General features: G+C 31.9%; 1 protein-coding gene across 1 annotated transcript in view; it reads left to right on the top strand.

The window, feature by feature from the left end:
• The first annotated feature begins 7,189 nt into the window (after positions 1-7,189).
• The window catches only part of LOC106714156, a 43,338-nt gene continuing 30,411 nt past the window's right edge, over positions 7,190-20,116 (top strand). Inside the window, exon 1 of the mRNA XM_045679346.1 lies at positions 7,190-7,823. Within this exon, the coding sequence (XP_045535302.1) occupies positions 7,745-7,823 (79 nt within the window). The 5' untranslated portion in view covers positions 7,190-7,744. The remainder of the gene's footprint in view (positions 7,824-20,116) is intronic.

The following is a 20,116-nucleotide window of genomic DNA, read 5'->3' as shown; positions in this document are numbered from 1 at the left end:
GGTATCTGATCACCTATATGTCTAAAGATAAGCGAAAAAAAAACTTGGAATTTTTTTTTTATTTTGAAGGAGATATAAAATCGAACTTGGCAGCACATGAAACATATTTCAAGTTCTGTCATCGACTGCCTCAGAAATTGTAGCTCCGATTTACTTTCGCTCACTATAAATCTGATCTAATGGACATTCAAATGTAGTGGGCTATGTCTTTCATGCCTTTTGTTATTGACTTTATTACGTAAAATACTGTAAATGTTGTCTGCAATCGGTTACGTTAAAATCAGACTTTTATATCTGAAACCTTGACTATAAGACTGTGCTGTGAAAGCTTTCGATGTAATATATTTATTATATAATCACAATGCACAATGCACAAAGCAATGAGTGCTTTACATTGAAGTCTTGTGACCATCACAAATAAGATGGAAGCTATCTTTGTTCGAACGCACTTATCAATTAACTCTTTTTATATTTCCAATCCCAGAATTAATTTACTATCATATTTAGGGTCGTGAAGTCGTTATTAAAGAATTCCCTTAGTGTTTCGTATGATAAATGTACACTATGTTACTGATTAAGTAACAATTAAACAATAATTAGTGTGGCAGTGAGACTTCGTGAACTACAATCTTAGGAGTTTATAGTTTGAACGACGATCCGCGTGAGTAAAATTAATTTTATTTTGAATGGTGATATTAGTAATTATTTCGTTGCACAACATAAAAGCTGTTAGCGACCAGCTGTAAGCTGCTGAACAACAGATCGTGTCTGAGCGGCCATTGAATTCGAAGGCAAAACACAAGTTGTCTCCAAAAGCTTCTGCACAAACCGACTTTACACTACGGCTTATGTAGCGCGGCACAATAAAGTGAAAATTCCTCTTTTGTGTTGAAGTCATTTCGTATTTTGTATGTTGTGCCGGATTGTGTGGATTGTCGGATTCACGTTACAGTCCAACGTTTGACTACGAAAATATTTCTTTGTCTTATTCCACTTCGACACCTTTTCAGCCAAAACTTTAAAGTATTCGAATTGTTTTGAGGGTATTTTTTATTGAAATTAAAAAAAAAAGTATTACGTACTTTATAATGAGGGCGAGTGACGCAGTTGTCAAGCGTATAAAGGAGGGGATCGAATGGCCTTTATGTACCAATGTGTTTTTGATTTTCTAATTTCATATGTACATTTATCTGACGTTCTTACGATGAAGGAAAACATCGTGATGCAACCTGCACATATCTCCGATAAAATTTTAATATATGTGTGAAATCAAACAACCCGCACTAGGCCAGCGTGATTGACTATTGCCTAGCCACCTTAACTTGGGTAGGCTCCGAGCCCCTTGGTGAGCACATGTATGAGTTACTGAAGGTAGCTTTATTAGACATCCAGCTATTTTTGTTGATAGTTATTTAGTTCACAACAAATTTTAAAAGCTTAACCTGTTTTGATCTAGAAAGATCGTTTTGATCTAGAAACATCGTAATAAATATAAGAATTGTTGACATAAAAAGCAAAGCTTGAAGCTATATAACTTTTAGTTTATTGATGCCATTCGATATCTTTTATGTACACAGAACTAAGATTCACAGTAACGCAATAAAATACAAAATATGTATACACGTATCGGAGAGTACAAATAATAAACTCGGCTGCCGAATCGAGTGCTTTGAGTTATGTGAAAACTTGGCCGATACTGTGAGGAGCATTTGGGGCGTTCACATAAAATGTGCGAAGCAGTTTCGGTGATAAATCAACAAAACAAAACACCACAAAACGATCTTAAGGTACAGTTTTGGGCAATTAGGTCAGTTACTTAAAGGCATTACTGAAGACTCAACCAACTGATTACTTCAGAACTTCAATTATCGTTGCAACTTTCCTTTACCTTCCTTCATTTCCTTCCCTAATAAATAGCCTTTAAAACAGTCATATTGAAACATTTCTTAAGATAAAAGCAAGCCTAGTTAACACAAACATAAGTCATACGTATTTTTAATACTAGTCTAATCTAAGAGCACTGTCGTGAATCGAGTCAAATGGTACACTCACCGCCATAAATAATAAGCAAGCGACCGGAGGCGCCTCGGATCCGTATAAAAAGTAACAAACAGATCTCTTAAATAAAGAAAACACCGGCGTATGTTAACATCTGTCGGTAGACGCGGCCCGGTACAGTCACACACATACGTCTCTCAACAAATAAACAAATATTGTTTTTGATTCCTATAAATAAATTGATATCATTTATTTAGTACATACGATTACGTAGTTATGTTTCTCTCTCACCCTTATCTTTAAAAGTTAGACTCGAATAAAAGTTAAGTGTAACATTTTAAGGTGATTTGTACACTAACATATAACCTTAATAAAAAATTCATACCCTTATGATAATTATTTTATTCGATAAAAACAAAACACAAAAAACTTTATACTTTTTAAATTAAATAAAATTAAATACAAACAAATCAATTTGTGTAATTCCGCCAATTTTTTTTTTAATGTGTAAACGTATACACATATATTTCTTTTTCTTTAGACTATAAAACACCGTTAGACTTTAGAATGTATTCATTGTTAAAAACATAGTTGTAATTATTTTTGTTTTTGTTTAACTGGAACAAGCACGTCCTACTGCATAATACGAATTAAAAATAACGAGGTGCATATTACACTTTTCTTTGCGACTGTAAACTTGAGTGCCACGTACATCGTAGCTAATTATAAGTTTCTCCTAGAGTGCAGTTTTTCTTTTCGTATTTGCAATCTTTTCTATGCACCATATCGTATTGTAATAAAGTACAGAATCGAATGGATTTATTGTTTAAATGTTTATTTGGAAAACAAATCAAAGGGCAATAAAATCGAGTTTTATACCTTCTATTCGGGATTTGTTTCCCTCAATAAATGCGTTGCCGCTCGTTAAGAGAAGCATGTAAAGTTTTGCATGGAACTTCGGAACCCCTTTTCTAAAGTCTTGTATTTTTAGGTTACGTAGATGTCGTGGTAAAATGGTTTTAAATTTAATATCCCCCTGTCAGTCGTACGTTTGAAAGAAATATTGTATGCCTTGTGGCTAAGGAAGTATTTTATTTTCATTCTAATTGCGAGAGTTTTTTTAGTATGACAAATTAATAGAGTATGTGTTACGAAAGAGGCTACAATATTGAAGCAGATTTTAACGCCAAATAAGTAATAAAGTTACATAGTATAAGACATTTTTGTATCTTGAATTTGTTAAATAATTTTCTAAATAATTTGACATGTGACAAATACTACCTTTCAAGTAAAACAGTATCTATTAAAAAAAAAAGAAAAAACTATAAAGCTAGTCTGCTACACCGCGCGGGGTCGAGTGAAATTATGGGGGTTCAAAGAGGATTACACGAAACTTTATAAGGGGTAAGGCAGTAAACTATGAGAGTATATAAACTCCGAGGCAAAGCAATAAAGTTACCAAGTGAAAGAGAAATATATTTTTTTTGCAAAAGTTTGCCATCACTGTACTATATAAGTTTAAATAAGTTCTATGGCGTAAATCAAAATTTGATCACGATAGATCGGTGTTATCAAGGTTTTTTAACAAAGAAGTGAATACAATTTCTTTTTTAATTTTACTTTAATTAGTTACTATTATTGATTTGGTCTGTATAAATATTTTCGTCGTCTTTTGAAGAGAAATAAGAACAATAAAATTAAACTTTAAAAATATTCCATCACATTTTGATAATGAAAAATATCCTAATTTTAAAAATAGAACAGCTTTACGTGCGAAGACAAATTTCAAGCTAAGCTGGACTTCAAACAAGAGGACTAAAATAAACATTTCGAATAAGACACGATGTCGCATCGAAATTAAGACGTTTTTAAAGTTCCCCTCGTGTGACGGGCTTTAGTTAGCTGGATGTTTCGCATTTATCAAGATTTATAGATCGTTTATTTCTTTTAAATTGATTGCAAACATTAACTTGTTTTTTTTTCCTTCTCTTCATCAAAGAACAGAAATCTTCGTGTCAAATAAAACTACATGATACGGTCAAAATGTATTTAATGTAAATTGTATTTTACTATACTGTTGTTAAAATTTAATCGGATTTGATTTAGTTTCATTAGACGCTAAAAGATTACACCAAAAATAACAAGGGACAGATACGTATTAATTACAAAAAAACCTTTTTAGTTTAATTTAAAAAGAATTATCTAGAATTTTCTAGTGTTACTTCAAAATATATACTTAACGTGTCCGCTGCCTATGTATTTAAATAATCTTTTATTTCAAGTATCAATTAAAGTCCATACATTTCAAATACATTAAAAGTTAATGGCATATAAATACAAAATTACGTAAACATAAACCTTAGAGCTACAGAAACCAAATTAGTGTCCTTTGATGTTCATAAAGTTAAATTTTAAAATCAAACAATAAAATACTATTACAGCAAACATCAAATTGAATACATAAAACCAACAAATTTTCATTAAAACTCCATCCACTAAAACTAATAACCGCTGCGACTATTAAGAAATGTTATCTTTCAAAAGGCATCCGAAAGCGACAGTTAATTTCTCGTGACATAAATAAAAACAGAACGAGAGAGGAGGGTAAGGCCTTCCCTCGTAGGAAAAAAATAACAAACATATCTCTCAAAGTAAGAAAACAAACAACGTATGTTAACATCTGTCGTGGCACGAGCGGGTACAGTCGATAACTAAAGTTCTGTATATTTTTTGTTCTTTTTTTTAATAAAAATTATTAAACGACAAAGTTTATTATAATTTACGTGGTAGTAAAATGTTTTATAAGAAATCCAATACTTTTCTTAGAATGCTTCAAACAACCCAAAATCCCTAATCTTAATATTAATTTCCTTAGGTAACTTACGGTTAAATTCGTTTCATAGTTAAAAATATTAAAACATTGTATGCGGTGTTAAGTTGTTTTCTACAAGAATATAACTTAGATTGATGAAGAAAGTTTAAGTTAAAGTTGTTGAAAAATGCTATTTAATTTTACCATTTTCTTACAGAGATGCTAGTTTTTTTATCACTTTGACAGGCCAATTGGAAGTAATCTTTAAGAAGAACAATTACTAACAGCAAGTATAATGCAGAGAGTTATTTAATAATCACATTAAAGAGCTTAGAAAATAATCTTTTTGTCCCTTCAGACCAACATTTCAGGATAAATTTAACAAAATATAGTGACTAACTTCCACTATAATTACATAAGCAGTCTCTTAAATTCCAGGAAGAAAACTCTCAGATTTCATCAGTTAGCAATTAACGATGGCAGTTAGCTTACTTTTTAAGAGCCACGATTTTTTATATTCAATGCAAAAAATATATGACGTAATAAAACTTTTGCACACAAGTGTACAGCCGGGTTCGAAATTCTATACGTCAGTGTTGATTGCAGTTAATTATAAAATCGTATCCCTCTTATTGTCTATACTATTTTTAGTTTCAACTTACAAACGAAGCAGCATTTTATATTAAATCTTTTGTAGAGATATTAAAGTTCTTTTTCCTTCATTCAGAGCATTTCATTCAAGTTGTTAAATCTGCGACATTCATTCGAATAAATTTTATTTGTAGTTTTGAAGTGTACTTGGGATTTTAAATCTTACTAATATTATAAATGCGAATGTTAAGATGGATGTATGTATATTAGAAGGTATCTCCAGAACGGCTTCATGGATCTCGATGAAATTTGGCATAGAGGTAGAGCATAGTCTGGAAGAACACAAAGGCTATCTTTGATCTCAGAAACAGTTACGATTCTTGTGGGATAAGTTGATATATATATTTACACAATAAATCCGTTATGGTTCAATACATCTTATTGAAATTTGGTACAGATATAATAAATAGACCCCAGTAACATGAGACACTTTTCACTTCACTTCACTTTTTAATTCTGTGCAGACGAGGTCACGGGCAGAAGCTAGCTTACCATATATGTAGAAAGTTAGATAGTAAAAGAATTCTCATTGTAAAGTAAAATATAACAAAGTATATACAGCAGAAAAAATGCCTAAGTTGTCTTTAAATTTATTCTTTAAAAAGGAAAAAATGTTGTTAATAATTTTATTTAATAGTGGAATAATATACAGCAGCATTGGTCAGCAAACGGCCAGCTCAACCGGTGAATTACCATGATTACACAGAAGACAGCCGTGAGTGGAAGTTAGCTAGCAAGTGAGTTTTTCAAATTGTTTATAATAGATATAGTTGATTATAAACTCCTTTTAATTTCTACTAAATCTGAAAAAAATGTTTACGTAATTATTTTTCTCATATAAATCTTTATTAACCCTTTGTAAGATTTTAACAACGGCCTAAATCAATATTGTTAAAGTTGACCCTTCTACAGCCGTCGTGTAAATATTTATATTTCATTTTAATAGGATCAAAAGGTATTTCTAAATTAATTACTTACTAATTCCAAATTCTACGCGAATTAACACAAAATATCAAAGTTATTTTGAGCTAAAAACAAGAAAAAATCAACAAAATCTTGCAAAAATAAGACGTTGTTACGTAGTTACTAAATTGTAGACATTATGAAACATATAAACATACATATGGATATATTCAGAATACTAAGAAAAATAAATTAATATACATTATGTACGAGTATGTATAAGGCTTTTAATTTTCACAAAGAAAGCGTCTTTAACTTGAAATTTAATTTGCGAGTAAATATATAGTTAGTTCAAATATAACACTAATTCTTTACTAATTAAAAATATCAAGTATTAACAAAACACAAACAACAGTTAAAAAGAAAAACGCTATGTAGGGAAATTATGAAGGGTTCCCTCAGGGATTTATTACCCATCCTTTGTTCCTTTAATGCCGTAATGTTTACTTTACTTGCGTATCGCTTACAGATTTATATTTATATTTTAATTGCTTCTTCACACAGGGTTTTAGTGGAGATTTTTGGACCGCTATTGGATGCGAATATATTTTCTCTCTCATACGTATCACGACGACCTTTGCGATTTCTATCTTATTTCTCTCTCTAACAGACACTTAGTTGGCACGGGACGGATCCCTTATGTAAGGCAGTGCTTTTCGTCGTTGCGCTGTGATCAGACGTGCGCGCGACTCCACTAAATAACAACGAAACATGCCGAACTGTGTATTTTATAAAACCGTGTTAATACTTAACTCTTCATGTGAATGTTTTCTTGTATTTTAAAATATAGTGCTGTAAATTAAGTGCTTAATTAGTGAAGAAATATATGTAGAAAATTAATAAAATTCCGATAAAAAGTTTTAAGATTAGAAGAGATAATAAACATTTTCACATAAGTTCAAGAAACAGATTGTCTGTATAATGTTAAAAAAATCTTTAGATGCGTTTGTCTAAAATCGAGTCATTTGAGACCAGTTCTCTGTTGAGTATTAAAATCCTTTAACAAAATAAAAATAACCAGTGCGTTTCAAAGGATCTTTATTATATGAAGTGGCATTAATTTTAAAAGCCGAAAGTGTCGTTCGGTTATTTGTCAACGAGTTAATTACGGACGAGAATAAATGTTGACAGATTTAGTGGGGAAAGGTGGGCTTGTTAAAATAAGTTGTGACATGATGCTTTTGGATCATTTAGTTCTTTAAAGTTAGACAAATAAAAATCTTCTTAATAATTTGACAATGTAAGGTAGTGAATATTAAGGAAAAATTTTAAATGATATTGAGTTCATTAATAAGGAAACGAATTTAAGAAGATTACAAAATGGCAGAGCATTCGAAAAGGATTTTGCGGCATTCAAATATATTGAATGCAATACTTTTATGCATTACAATGATATATGGTAAGTTATAACAATTTATCTTTTTTCTTTATTAACATATCTTTTAATATCTTTAAGAATTTTGTAACGGATGTTGCATTTCTTTTATCAAATAATAACCGTCTTCATTTATCTAAATACTCGTTATCGTGCATCAAAAAATTCTACAACCTTTAAGTCCTGCTGTCTAACCTTTTTATTGGAATAATCAACATATTTGTAGACCATTCGTCTTTTTCAAGGGACCTTTGTTAAATTGATATGCAATAAAATATGTATTTCTTATTAGAACTTACTAAATGTCTCTGATTTTGAAGACTTGCTTTTTACTAAACACGTCCTATGTTTTCTAGATAAAGGGATTCTGCAAGGATTGCCATTCTCCGCTATGCGGGTTGGATTAAATCTGAAACAGATAATAAATTTATTTATTATTGTATTAAATTAAATTTTCAACTATTTTTGAGTTATAATAACTTAATTATATTAAAAACTAGCTTTTACCCGCGGATCCGTCCGCGCGGAATAAAAAATAGAAAACATGGTAAAAATTATCCTATGTCCGTTTCCTGGTTCTAAGCTACCTGCCCACCAATTTTCAGTCAAATCGAAGCCGTCGTTATTGAGTTATAAATAGTGTAACTAACACGACTTTCTTTTATATATATAGATTAAAGGATTTTTAATAGGAATAAAATATGAATTAAATTTACTCATATATATGTGACTTTTTTACTAACTAATGTTGGGTCAGTAGTATGAAACATCTTTTATCCAATTTATATGTTACCCAACATATATCCCAAAAAATACATCTTCTATATATATAGTTCCTTTTTTTTATACACTGTAAAATTGTTCAGTTCTTCTTTTGCCTTGTTATTTAAATAATAGAGATTGAAATTCAAAATTTCCTTTCGTATATCGTGAAGTTTAGGTAGGAAATAATTTCGCTTCCTTGTCAATTAGGTAAGTTTTAAATGGTAGCAGAATTTTCAGGACGTCACGTCATAATCAAGTGGCGCGCTCTGGCGGCGAGGAAATTGTGTAAATGCACTCAGAGTGCCTTGTCGCTTCAATGAATGGTTACTTTGTGGGGAAACTTTTCATTGCGCGAGATATTGAGGTCTTTGTAGCCTGAAAGTTCCTTAGTCCGAAAATCCCAAAAAAACTCATATCGACGCTGGAAAGCATAAACGCTGTAACATCTTGAAATCGCGAATATGTTTTTCACACGTTAATAATTTCAACCATTATCAAACGATAATGATTTTATTATAGGTTAGCACAAACAACACAACATTCACACTCTTCAGCTCACGAGTTATGATTTTTTGTCTCTCCTGTAAAGTTCATATTTTCGGGGCTACAGCGTTTACGCTTTCCAGCGTCGATATATTCATATTCAGATTTCATGTTATTTAAAGAAGTTACCGCAGACTTGTCTTGTCTTAAGAAAAGCTACGACCTGTTTGTGTAACCATGAGTTTTCACCGGCGAAACAGATACAAAACTATATAAAAAAAAACTTATCTATAAACTATATCTATTTGTATAAATTCGTGTTAGTTACACTATTTATAACTCAAGATCGGTCGAAGGAGACGGACATAGGAACTTTTTTTTATCTTGTGTGCATTTTTTTTATTCCGCGCGGACGGAGTCGCGGGTAAAAGCTAGTTTACAATAAAACGAGTTGTCATGTTATATGTTTAAGTTGGAAGTAATAAAAAAATCGCGTATATTACCAACCTACATGCAACCCGCAGACTTAATTAGACACTTGCAAAGCTTTCAGTCCAAAAGCTCGCGTTTTATTTGCTTTCAACGGTTTGCATAATAATAAATACTTTTAAAATGTCGCATTCAAAACGCGAAAGGCTTTTGTTCCATTTAAAATATTCTCCAAAGGTAAAGTTTGGTTTTATACTTTTATTTATAGTTTAGTGAAATAAAATGGAAATTGTTGATGTCTTAAAAGTTAAATAAAACATTGCAGTTAAGTCTCTTTGTAAAATTATATATAAAATATTATATTTCCCTTATCCAAATAATGTTCATTGTTGATTCGAATTAAATCTTAATTCTAAAATTCGTTTCATCATCCCAATCACGTAGGGTCGGCGCACCAGTTTTCACTGTCCTTATAGAAAAATCTTCCGTCATCTCAGTCGTCACTCCCTTCTTGATCATGTCACCTTTCTCACAATCCATCCATCTCCGATGTTTACCTCTACCGGTGTACCCTATACTCATAATTAAAGTCCGTATCACATGAGATTCATCCCGTATAACAAACCCATACCACGCTAACTTTCTAACATTCGTTCGTCACAGATTATACAAATTGGGGTCAACTTCGTGTTAGATCTTATATACTGTCTGAAAATTTCTTTTGAATAAAACCGGGTCGTTCGTTAGCACGCAGTTGCGGTTTTACCTATTTGAAAAAGAAAAATTCCTATTCCTGATATGCTATTTTTAAAAAGATGAAGCTAAATAGAAATAAAAGGGAAACTGTCTAGATTTATAATTGTACAGAAAAAAAAACTTTTTTTTTTACATAATTTTGTAAATGTGTAGTGTGACATTTTTTGTTCCGCATATCAGGAGAAAATATGAAGTATAATTTTGCCAGTATTTTATCAATTCTCAACACTTTTTGTAAAACTGGCTATTGGTAGCTTCTTAGAGAAAAACAGTACTATTAACGTTACTTGATTAAGGATTATTAATAAGGTTACATGAACTCTGTTCTAATTATATCTAATTCTTACTAATAATTAAGACTAACAGCTAATAGAGCGTCCGAGGTCCATCACAAAGGCAATTGTGTTAATAATAAAGCAACGCTGAACAATGCCGTATCCGCCAACGGAGTTTTCGACGAACTTTCGGCGCCCAACTCGCGCCTGGCTCACACAGCGAAGAATCCATTGTACCGAACAACTTCGCTAATCTGCTCTCGCGACACTAAACATATTAAGCTCAAATACAACTTTGTAAGAAATAATGTTGAAGCTACGAATGCCTAATGCATTATAAACTATGTGTATTCAAATTTTAACTTAATTTGACAGTGGTAGATCCCGCAACAATAATATTTGTTGGGTGCACGAATTGGCCGGGTCGACCGGTGCAATACCACGACCACACAGAACACAGGCGTGATGTGGAAGCAATTCCGCGTTTTGTCTGATGAGTGTGGTCCCGGAGGCCTAATTGTAGTCCTCTTTCCCTTCCCACCCTTCTCCTATTAGAAAAGGATGGGAAGGGGAAGTGGATTTAGCGGAAGAGGGGACGTAAAGAAAGGGGAAATATTCTCTTCCTGTGTGTCCCCTCCTCCGTTGATTAAAGGTAGGCAACGCGTCTGCATTTGCGGATGTCCATGGGCAACGGTCGCCTCGCTATTTCGGCGAATTCAGGTGGCCGTTTGCTAGTTTTCCACCTTTTGAAAAAAAAATATATAATTAGTTTTCAACTGTATTAAGACGACATGTTGACACAATACTGACGTTTGTAACCCAAGGATAGGTAGAGACTATGAATTTTTATAAACGATAACGGGTAACGGGTATGTTTGCAAAGAAGCAAGAAAAGTGTGCCATGATCCTGTCAAATAGAAATCATCGAAAGCTCTGAAATGTTAGTAATTTAGAGAAATAATTTACAACAATATATAACTTACTTTGTTAATATTTTTCTGGTAGTTTACAATATGACTACCAGTAGTACGATTTTAAATTTAAGAAGTTTACAGTAAGTTACAGTTTAAGATTACAAGTTCATAAGTTCATTTTTTTATTATCATAAGGTGGCAATCGAAAAAGCGGCAAATGGATTCGCCGAAATAGCGAAGCTACTGCTTCCCATAGAAATATGAAATTGCAGATGCATTGCACCTTCAATCTATGGAAGAGAAGACACACAGAAAGAGAATATTTTCCCTTCCTATCTCTTCCTTCATCAAATCCACTTTATCTTTCCAACTTTTTAGTAAGAAAAGTGTGGAAAGGGAAAGACTATAATTAGGACTCCGGCACGGACACTCATTAGACACAACGCGGAATTACTTCCACCTCACGCCTGTTTTTTGTCTGTCTCTGATAAGTCCATTATATTTTTCTATTGTATTTCATAGTACGATTTATGTAATACATTTATTTTATTTGCTATCCAAGGTAACGAATCATAAATCTTAACCTCATAGCATAAATTTACATATGATATAGTGCTCGATAAATATTTCATGTTTTATTCAAACACTTTTCGCTGTGTCTGAAATAAGTTCCGTTCTGGTATGCGTTTTTTTTAAAGCTTTATCTATTGTAATGCAGAACTTAAGAAGTCTCTTTCATATTTAACTTACTGTAAGATCTATCTTACTAATATAAATGCGAATGTTTGGATGGATGGATGTTTTAGGGTATATCCAGAACGACTCAACGAATCTCGATGAAATTTGGCATAGATGTAGATCATAATCTGGAAGAACACATAGACTACTTTTTATGTTTTTTTTTTAATTTCGCACGGACGGAGTCGCGGTCGACAGCTAGTTACATATAATTTTGGTTTTAATTAATTGAATTTTTCAAAAACAACAAAATCACTATTTATATTATCTTTTAAAGGTTAATTAACTGTCCTAACTTTTTAACAGTTATTTATATGTTTCCTTTATTAGAATTCTCATACAAAGTACAAACTAACGAATGAAAATAAATCAACACTTTATTAAAACTACAAGAGTAAGCGTAGGTTTCCGAGACCAAAATCCACATTTTAAACATATCATATCTGTTCTGACAAAGATAATGAGAGGGAGGATATCTATATATATAAAAGAAAGTCGTGTTAGTTACAATATTTATAACTCAAGAACGGCTGAATCGATTTGACTGAAAATTGGTGGGCAAGTAGCTTAGAACCAGGAAAAGGACATAGGATAATTTTTACCCCGTTTTCTAATTTTTATACTGCGCGGACGGAGTCGCGGGTAAAAGCTAGTGTTTTAAAAATATATTTTGGTATGGGAAACCTACGGTAAGTAGTGTAAAAACAAAAAATAAATAAAGAGTTTAATTTCCTTAACTAAGATTAGAATGTAAGGCAAGGAAAACATAACTGTTTGAATTAACAAGTTTCCTTCAATGAAACCTTCATCAGAAACTGGGGAACCAAAAGACCCTTCTGCGGTGATACCTAATTACTTCAATACAATTTGCCTTATTCGCACAACTATTTTCGAGGCTTTCATTTCTGTTTAACTCTAGACTCTCTTACAATTCAAAGCTTAAATGTTTTCACGAAACAAAATTAGTTTTATAATTTTTTTTTTAAATATCAAAATACGAGAGCAACTATTTATGTTTACTAAAAAATATTTAATTTTAAAATATTTAATTGTCGATTGATGTACTAAAAATTTCTAAACTCCTAAATAACTGTATTTAATACTAGATTTTTTTTACTTGTAGAAATAGCTAATATAAACTAGTAGAATATGAAAGCTAAGCTGAACGTTATCAGACATAGAACATTAACAGCTATTGTTAGATTACGTAATTGTAATTTTCCCTGACAATAATTTATGATCTATCGCAACGTACGATATTAACTATTATAAGTATTAAATATCGTTCGTAGACTAAGTTAAAAGGTATTTTCTTTTATATCTATTTTTTTATAAAAGAATGCTTTGTTCGTATTATCTTTTCTTACCATTGAAATGACGTTATCTTTCCCACAGACGTACGCAACTTTGTCTCAACATTCATCGCATTAATGGAAGAACTGTCTACATTAGGCTCCCTTCCTGCAACCATTTAACAAGAAGTTAATTGTTTATCCTTAGTGAAACAACATTACGACTAGTTTCCGTACAAGTTCCGTTTTCATTGTTCATTATCATCCATCTCTTTAACGCTACGTAGGAAAATCAGTCAACATATCTATTTACATTCCATTTACAATTAATCTTACTATTATATTATAAATGCGAGTGTTTGGATGGATGGATGGATGGATGGATGTTTGACGGTATCTCCGGAAAGGCTCAACAGATTTTGATTAAATTTTCCATAAATGTAGAACATAGTCTGAAAGGCTCTGGAAGGCATAGGCTACTGATAAAGTTTTTTTTTTAATACCGCGCGGACGGAGTCGCGGGCTACAGCTAGTTTATTATATTTCCTAGCACACTTAGTATATAACCGTTTTTTAGTCAATACTCGTAATTAGCGTAAGGATTGTATGATAGAATTTTTTAATTAAACCTGTGACTGATCATTGAATATTTGTATGTACGATTTTCTCACAGTGATAATCAACACGTCAATTGTAAGAATCTCTAGTAAAATAGAAGAGCTGTAGGCCATTAAAAAAATCTGAACCATAATTCTAGCCATTATGTGGCGATAGTCATTTAAAATAGATTAACTGATTGCACATTTTCCATCATATTAAAAAAGAAACTGTTCAAGGAAAATTTAAAACATGACTGACAATGTTGAAAAGAAAAAAAAGGTATAATTAATTTAAATTAGATGACAGGATACAGACGAGAAATGGAAGCTGTTCCGCGTTACTTCTGATGAACGTGCGTTCTAGGCCAAATATTAGTCCACTTTCCCTTCCTACTCTTTTGTGATAAGGAATGGATGGTAAGGGGAAGTGGATTTGACGGAGGAAGGGGTCCATAAGAAGCGGAAATATTTTCTTTCTGTGCGTCCCTACGTCGATTGAAGGTAGGCAACGTATGTGCAAATTGCGAATGTCTATGGGCAGCGGCCGCTTCGCTATTTTGGCGAATTCAAGTGGCCACTTCCTCTTTTGCCACCTTATGATATAAAAAAATATCACAAAAGTAAAGGAATTAATACAACTTTACTTTAAAATATTCTTAAACTCGGAAAGATGAATATAATTTTTATCCGAATTTATTACTTTGTGTGACAGTTCATTTTGTAAGAATTTTAGATTTATTGTATGCAACTTATGTGGTAACATAAAAAGATTTTGAAGTGCTTTCCTTCTTCAACGTTTTTGTATAAGCTTAATGTACTGTGAAAGGGCTGAAAGCGTTGAGCAAGCGTTAGTGGATGTTTAGTGATTCAATTCGAAATATTTCACGTTTCACAAAGAATATATTATGTATAACTGTGCGTGTACACTATCGAAACATTTACAAAAACGTGATGTCAAAATGTCTAACAAAAGCCAAATAAACATTTAAAAAGTTAGGTATCGCTTGACATATACCGTTATCTTCACCTATCTTAGTTTTAACACTATTGTTATCTTGCTTTTTAACCGACTTCACAAAGAAGAAATTCGGCTGGATTTTTTATGTGTGTTACCTCATAATTCTGCTCCTGGTGCTCAGATTTTGATAGTTCCTTTTTTAATCGAAACGTAGTGTTTGCAGGTGGGCACCATTTTTTTTAAACTAAATAATCATAAAATTTTAAGGAAAAAAGGAGTTACGTTTAAGTTCCTACCTAGGCCGAACCAAAATAACAAACATTGTACAATAGGCATATTACAAAAAAAAGAGATTTTTTTTTACTTTCAGGCATATTCATGACATTATTTCGTTACCTTTTAGTTCTTCTTTTTTCATTTTTTTTTGTTAAATTGAATGAATGGAAAGCAATATCTACTGTTTTGCTACAAGTGCTACGAAGGTGGAGATTCTCTGTTGATGTGTTTCGAATCTAACAGTCACTCGTTAGTGACCACATCTCCTGATTGCACAATTGCACCTACTGATGTTTACCTTCAAAATTATTGTGTATACGTTAAACACCAGTAGTATCAATAAATGTTTATTTAATATTTAATTTGACCACATAACATCAGGTACATTAACTGTGCAAATTACGGCAACAGTAAAGCAAATGGTAACATCTTCATACCTTAATATTTTTCATGCAATTCTACATATTTGATTCTCCATTTTTGATTTTATAAAATACTAGTTGTAGACCGCTACTCCGTCTGCTCGGGATAAAAAAAAAAAAACTTAGTAGCCTATGTATTCTTCCAGACTATGTTCTACATCTATGCCGAATTTCATTGAGATCCGTTAAGACGTTCTGGAGATACCTTGAAACAGACATTAATCCATCAATCGATTTAAACATTCGCATTTATAATATTAGTAAGATAATTAAGTAATCTATATATATAAAAGAAAGTCGTGTTAGTTACACCATTTATAACTCAAGAACGGCTTAATCGATTTGACTGAAAATTGGTGGGCGGGTAGCTTAAAACCAGGAAACGGACATAGGATAATTTTTACCCCATTTTCAATTTTTTATTACGCGCGGACGGAGTCGCGGGTAAAAGCTAGTATACATTAAATTATAAATGTAGTAGATGGCAGTTAATGTTTTTTTTTTTCACAATAGCGATTTACATTATACAAACTGAATTCAAATAAAATATTAATTTCTTCGTTCAATAGAAGATAATTGAAAAACCCAAATTCATAATATTGATTGGCTACGAATAACATACAAAAGATTTACGTCGTGTATTTTAAAGTAACTAACTACTAACAACTAACTAAAGCTACTCGACTTTACAATAGAGGAGATTGAAAATTAAACGATTATCATTTCAAAGTCACATATGTATACTCGTAATTGCTATAAATTAGCGAGACAAGTTCGTAACGTTCTCGAAACGCTTTTTGATGATAACTTGGAACAAACTTTAAAGTTAAAGTTACGTTACAGTATGGCGGCACTTACTTTCTGATATAACTTAGAACTCATATTCGAATAATTTATTAACTTGCCTATTAAGTTATGTTATCATTATTTAATGTTTTATTGGAATATAATAAAACCTAATATGATATGGAAACATTTGGAATACAATTTACAAAAAACTCTGTTAAAAAAATTGACTCTATTGAGTAAAACGGTAGAACTTATTCTATATACAAATAATTTTATTATTATTATAGATGAGAAAGTTTAGATGGATGTTAGAAGTTATCTCCGTAATGGTTCAACGGATCATGAAATTTAGTACACATGAATGACATAGTCTGGAAGAACACGTACACTCCTTTTTTTAATTTAGTGCGGACGGAGTCGCGGTCGCCAGCTTGTGTTATTTAAAATAACCTAAAATTCGTTATTATTTCCTTAATCACATTCATATTTTCCATCAATGTCTGATCATTTATGTATTAGTGATTTATCGATAGGCATTCCTTATTCAAATAGGCAAATATCAATTTCAGTAGACATTGTTTCCCTCGGGCCTTTATCATTACGCTATTTTTATTCAACTATAACTTATCCAATATTGTCTGTTATATGAGGAATGAGATTATGTTTACAAATGCTAATGTATTCGCTTAAAGCATTCTAACCCTTACTGCTTTACAATAAGATTCCAAAACGTCTATTGTTATTCAATACGCGAACGTACTATTTCGTTTGCTCGTTTGACTAGTACGCGCACGTAACTTCCGTATAAGGATTTCAGTTTTCAAATATCTTACCTTATGAACGAAAATGTAAATATTTATATACGTTCTCTAATTGGATGCTTTATACGTTTTAAACAATTAATGTTACCTACAGAACTAACTGAAATAAATTCTGTTATAATATCAGTATCCCTATTAACCATAACTCTATCATCTACCATTTTATATGTGTGAAGTCAACCAACCCGCACTTGGCCAGCGTGGTTGACTATGGCCTAGTCACCCCTAAATTGGGGTAGGCTCCGAGCCCCTCGGTGGGGACGTATAGTGAGCTGATGATGATGATGATGATTTTCTCTATGGAAAATCAGTTCAGTATCTATCTTTATTCTCTTCTTAGACATATCATTTTTACACAGTCTTCCTCTGCCTATGTAGTCATTCATAACATAACCTTTCAGCCATAACTCTCCGTACTGAAATTTAAAAAAGTGTTTATTTTGATAGTCTAAAACAATACACACTTACTCTACCACTTTAAAGTGATGAATTATATGAAATGTATAAAATAATATACATTTATAACTGACACAAATGCAAGATCGATTTAAAAGCATTTGAAACGTTTTAAAATCAGCGACGTTGGCCGTTTTCATTTTTTTATTTTCATCTAAAAAACAAAGAGCTCTCATCGTACAACTGAACAGTGATACTTTGAAATGTCACGACCTGATTATTTTTTTGATTCTTTTTTATTTTTTCGACTTTAAACGTTTAACAGCTAATTGATAATTCTTTCCTTAATTTGACTAGACTAAAATCAGATGACTAAAGTGGCCAGACCCATCAAGTTCGTGAACTAACAAAGGAATGAAGAGTGAGTCAGAGTCTTCTGACTGACTAGAAGACGATTATTTGAGGAAAGGAAAAAATCGAAAACAGTTCAAGGTATTGAGAGACCTTCCTGCAATAGAGTGATACTTGTTGCTGTTGATAATGATTTGTTTAGCTTTTTCTTCTTGTAACCGTAAACAATGAATCATGTGGAATCAGGACTTAGGACATCACACATACTATGTGACCCACGATGAATAATTATCATAAAGAAACTTGTAAATTATATTTGTAGAGGACGATCACAAAACACATTCCACACTGGCGTACAAAAATTATAAAAAAATGTGGTAGGAAGATAAAAAAAGAATTATAGATACAGCTAAGATATTTGAACTTTAGCATTACTGTAACGCATAATAAAAGCATTAAATTTGAATGGTTACAATTTTCTTAGTACAAACTGCTTTTAAAGGCGATAAAACAAATATTGCTGTAATAAGAAAAGCCTTAGTCAAACTTATACAGAAATGAAATTAGTGTTTGGCCTGTTGCCTATACGGGTGGGTCAAAGCTAAATTAATTTAACGTAAAAGTGTTCTAAGAGCAAGCCTGGAATAACTTAGGCTTCGTTAGGCAGTCGTAAAAGTCAGAAAGCGAAATTTCTTTAACTAAATTTTTTTGCTAAGTGATTTGAGAGAAACGTGTCACGATTTTACTTTTACTTCATGAAACAAGCAAGAAACACAATACAGAAAAATAAAAAAAATATTAAACTTTAAAAGAATTTTTTTTGGAATGCAATTATATTTAACTAGCGGTTGCCCGCGACTCCGTTTGCTCGCAATTAAAAAAACATAGTAGATAGCCTATGTTCCAGACTATGATCCGTTGAGCCGTCCTGGAGATACCTTTAAACAAACATCAATCCATTTAAACATTCAGACTATGTGAAGAATAGCCGTATATATATTTATATCTGTCGAGTATTCCTATATATATAGTTTTACACCAATGGACGGAAAGACTTATGTAGAGATAATAAATATAACTGGAATTAAATCAGAGGTAGAAGACCAGAATTAAAGAAAAGTTTTTAGTATATAAACTATCCGTGCGAAACCAGTGCTACTAGTTAAAATACTTTAAACCGTAATGTACAAGTTCATTTTAATTCAAATACACGTTGGAGTTTAAAATTTGTAGAAGTACTATATAGTTTTGAAATTTTACGTTTTCAACCTCACAACCAACGTTTCTGCATATTCATATAATATTTACTCATATGTCAATGTTGAAATAGCTAACGAACGTGTATATTACTTTAAAAGTTTTACTAAATCTTGGTAAAGCGAAGATGGCTCAGGGGTTAAGCACTTGATCTGTAATCTGCAGGTCCTGGATTCGAATCCAGCACAAACCAATGTGTTTTTCGAATTACATATGTACATTAAATAGTTCTAACGTTAAAGGAAAACATAGTGATGCACATATCGGAGACGAAATTCAAAGATATGTGTTAAGTCAACCCACCCACATTGGGCCAGCGTGGTTGACTATGGCCTAGTCACCCCTAACTTAGGGTATGTTCTGAGCCCCTCGGTGGGGACGTATACTGAGCTGATGATAATTATCTTTTGCTATCTCGAAGATCATCTGTTTCATTACTCCTTGATGTTATGTTGAATTTAATTCTTCTTGCTATTATTCATGATTGATGTTCCAAAAAAATCTTATATCAATTCTGACAATCTTCTAATTAGATTAAGTTTACCCAATTCTTATATAGTCAATTCCATTAAGTTTATTAGTGATGTGAAAAAAGAATGTTCTAACGATTTATTAAAAATAAATGTTATCCTAATGTATAGAAAAAATATTTTTATTAGATAATAAAAATGTATATATAAGTTGTTCCCTGAAGAATTCTCAAAACAAGATTCAATCATGCAGACGAAAAACGCCCGGAGCGCGGTAAGGAATCGACCTATATATATGCCTTAGCGGTGACGAAGAACATTGAGGG

The sequence above is a fragment of the Papilio machaon genome, chromosome 9 (assembly GCF_912999745.1).
Source record: "Papilio machaon chromosome 9, ilPapMach1.1, whole genome shotgun sequence".
NCBI classification, from domain to species: domain Eukaryota; kingdom Metazoa; phylum Arthropoda; class Insecta; order Lepidoptera; family Papilionidae; genus Papilio; species Papilio machaon.
The sequence above is the reverse complement of the archived record's forward strand: the minus strand, read 5'-3'. Positions and strand labels throughout refer to the sequence as shown.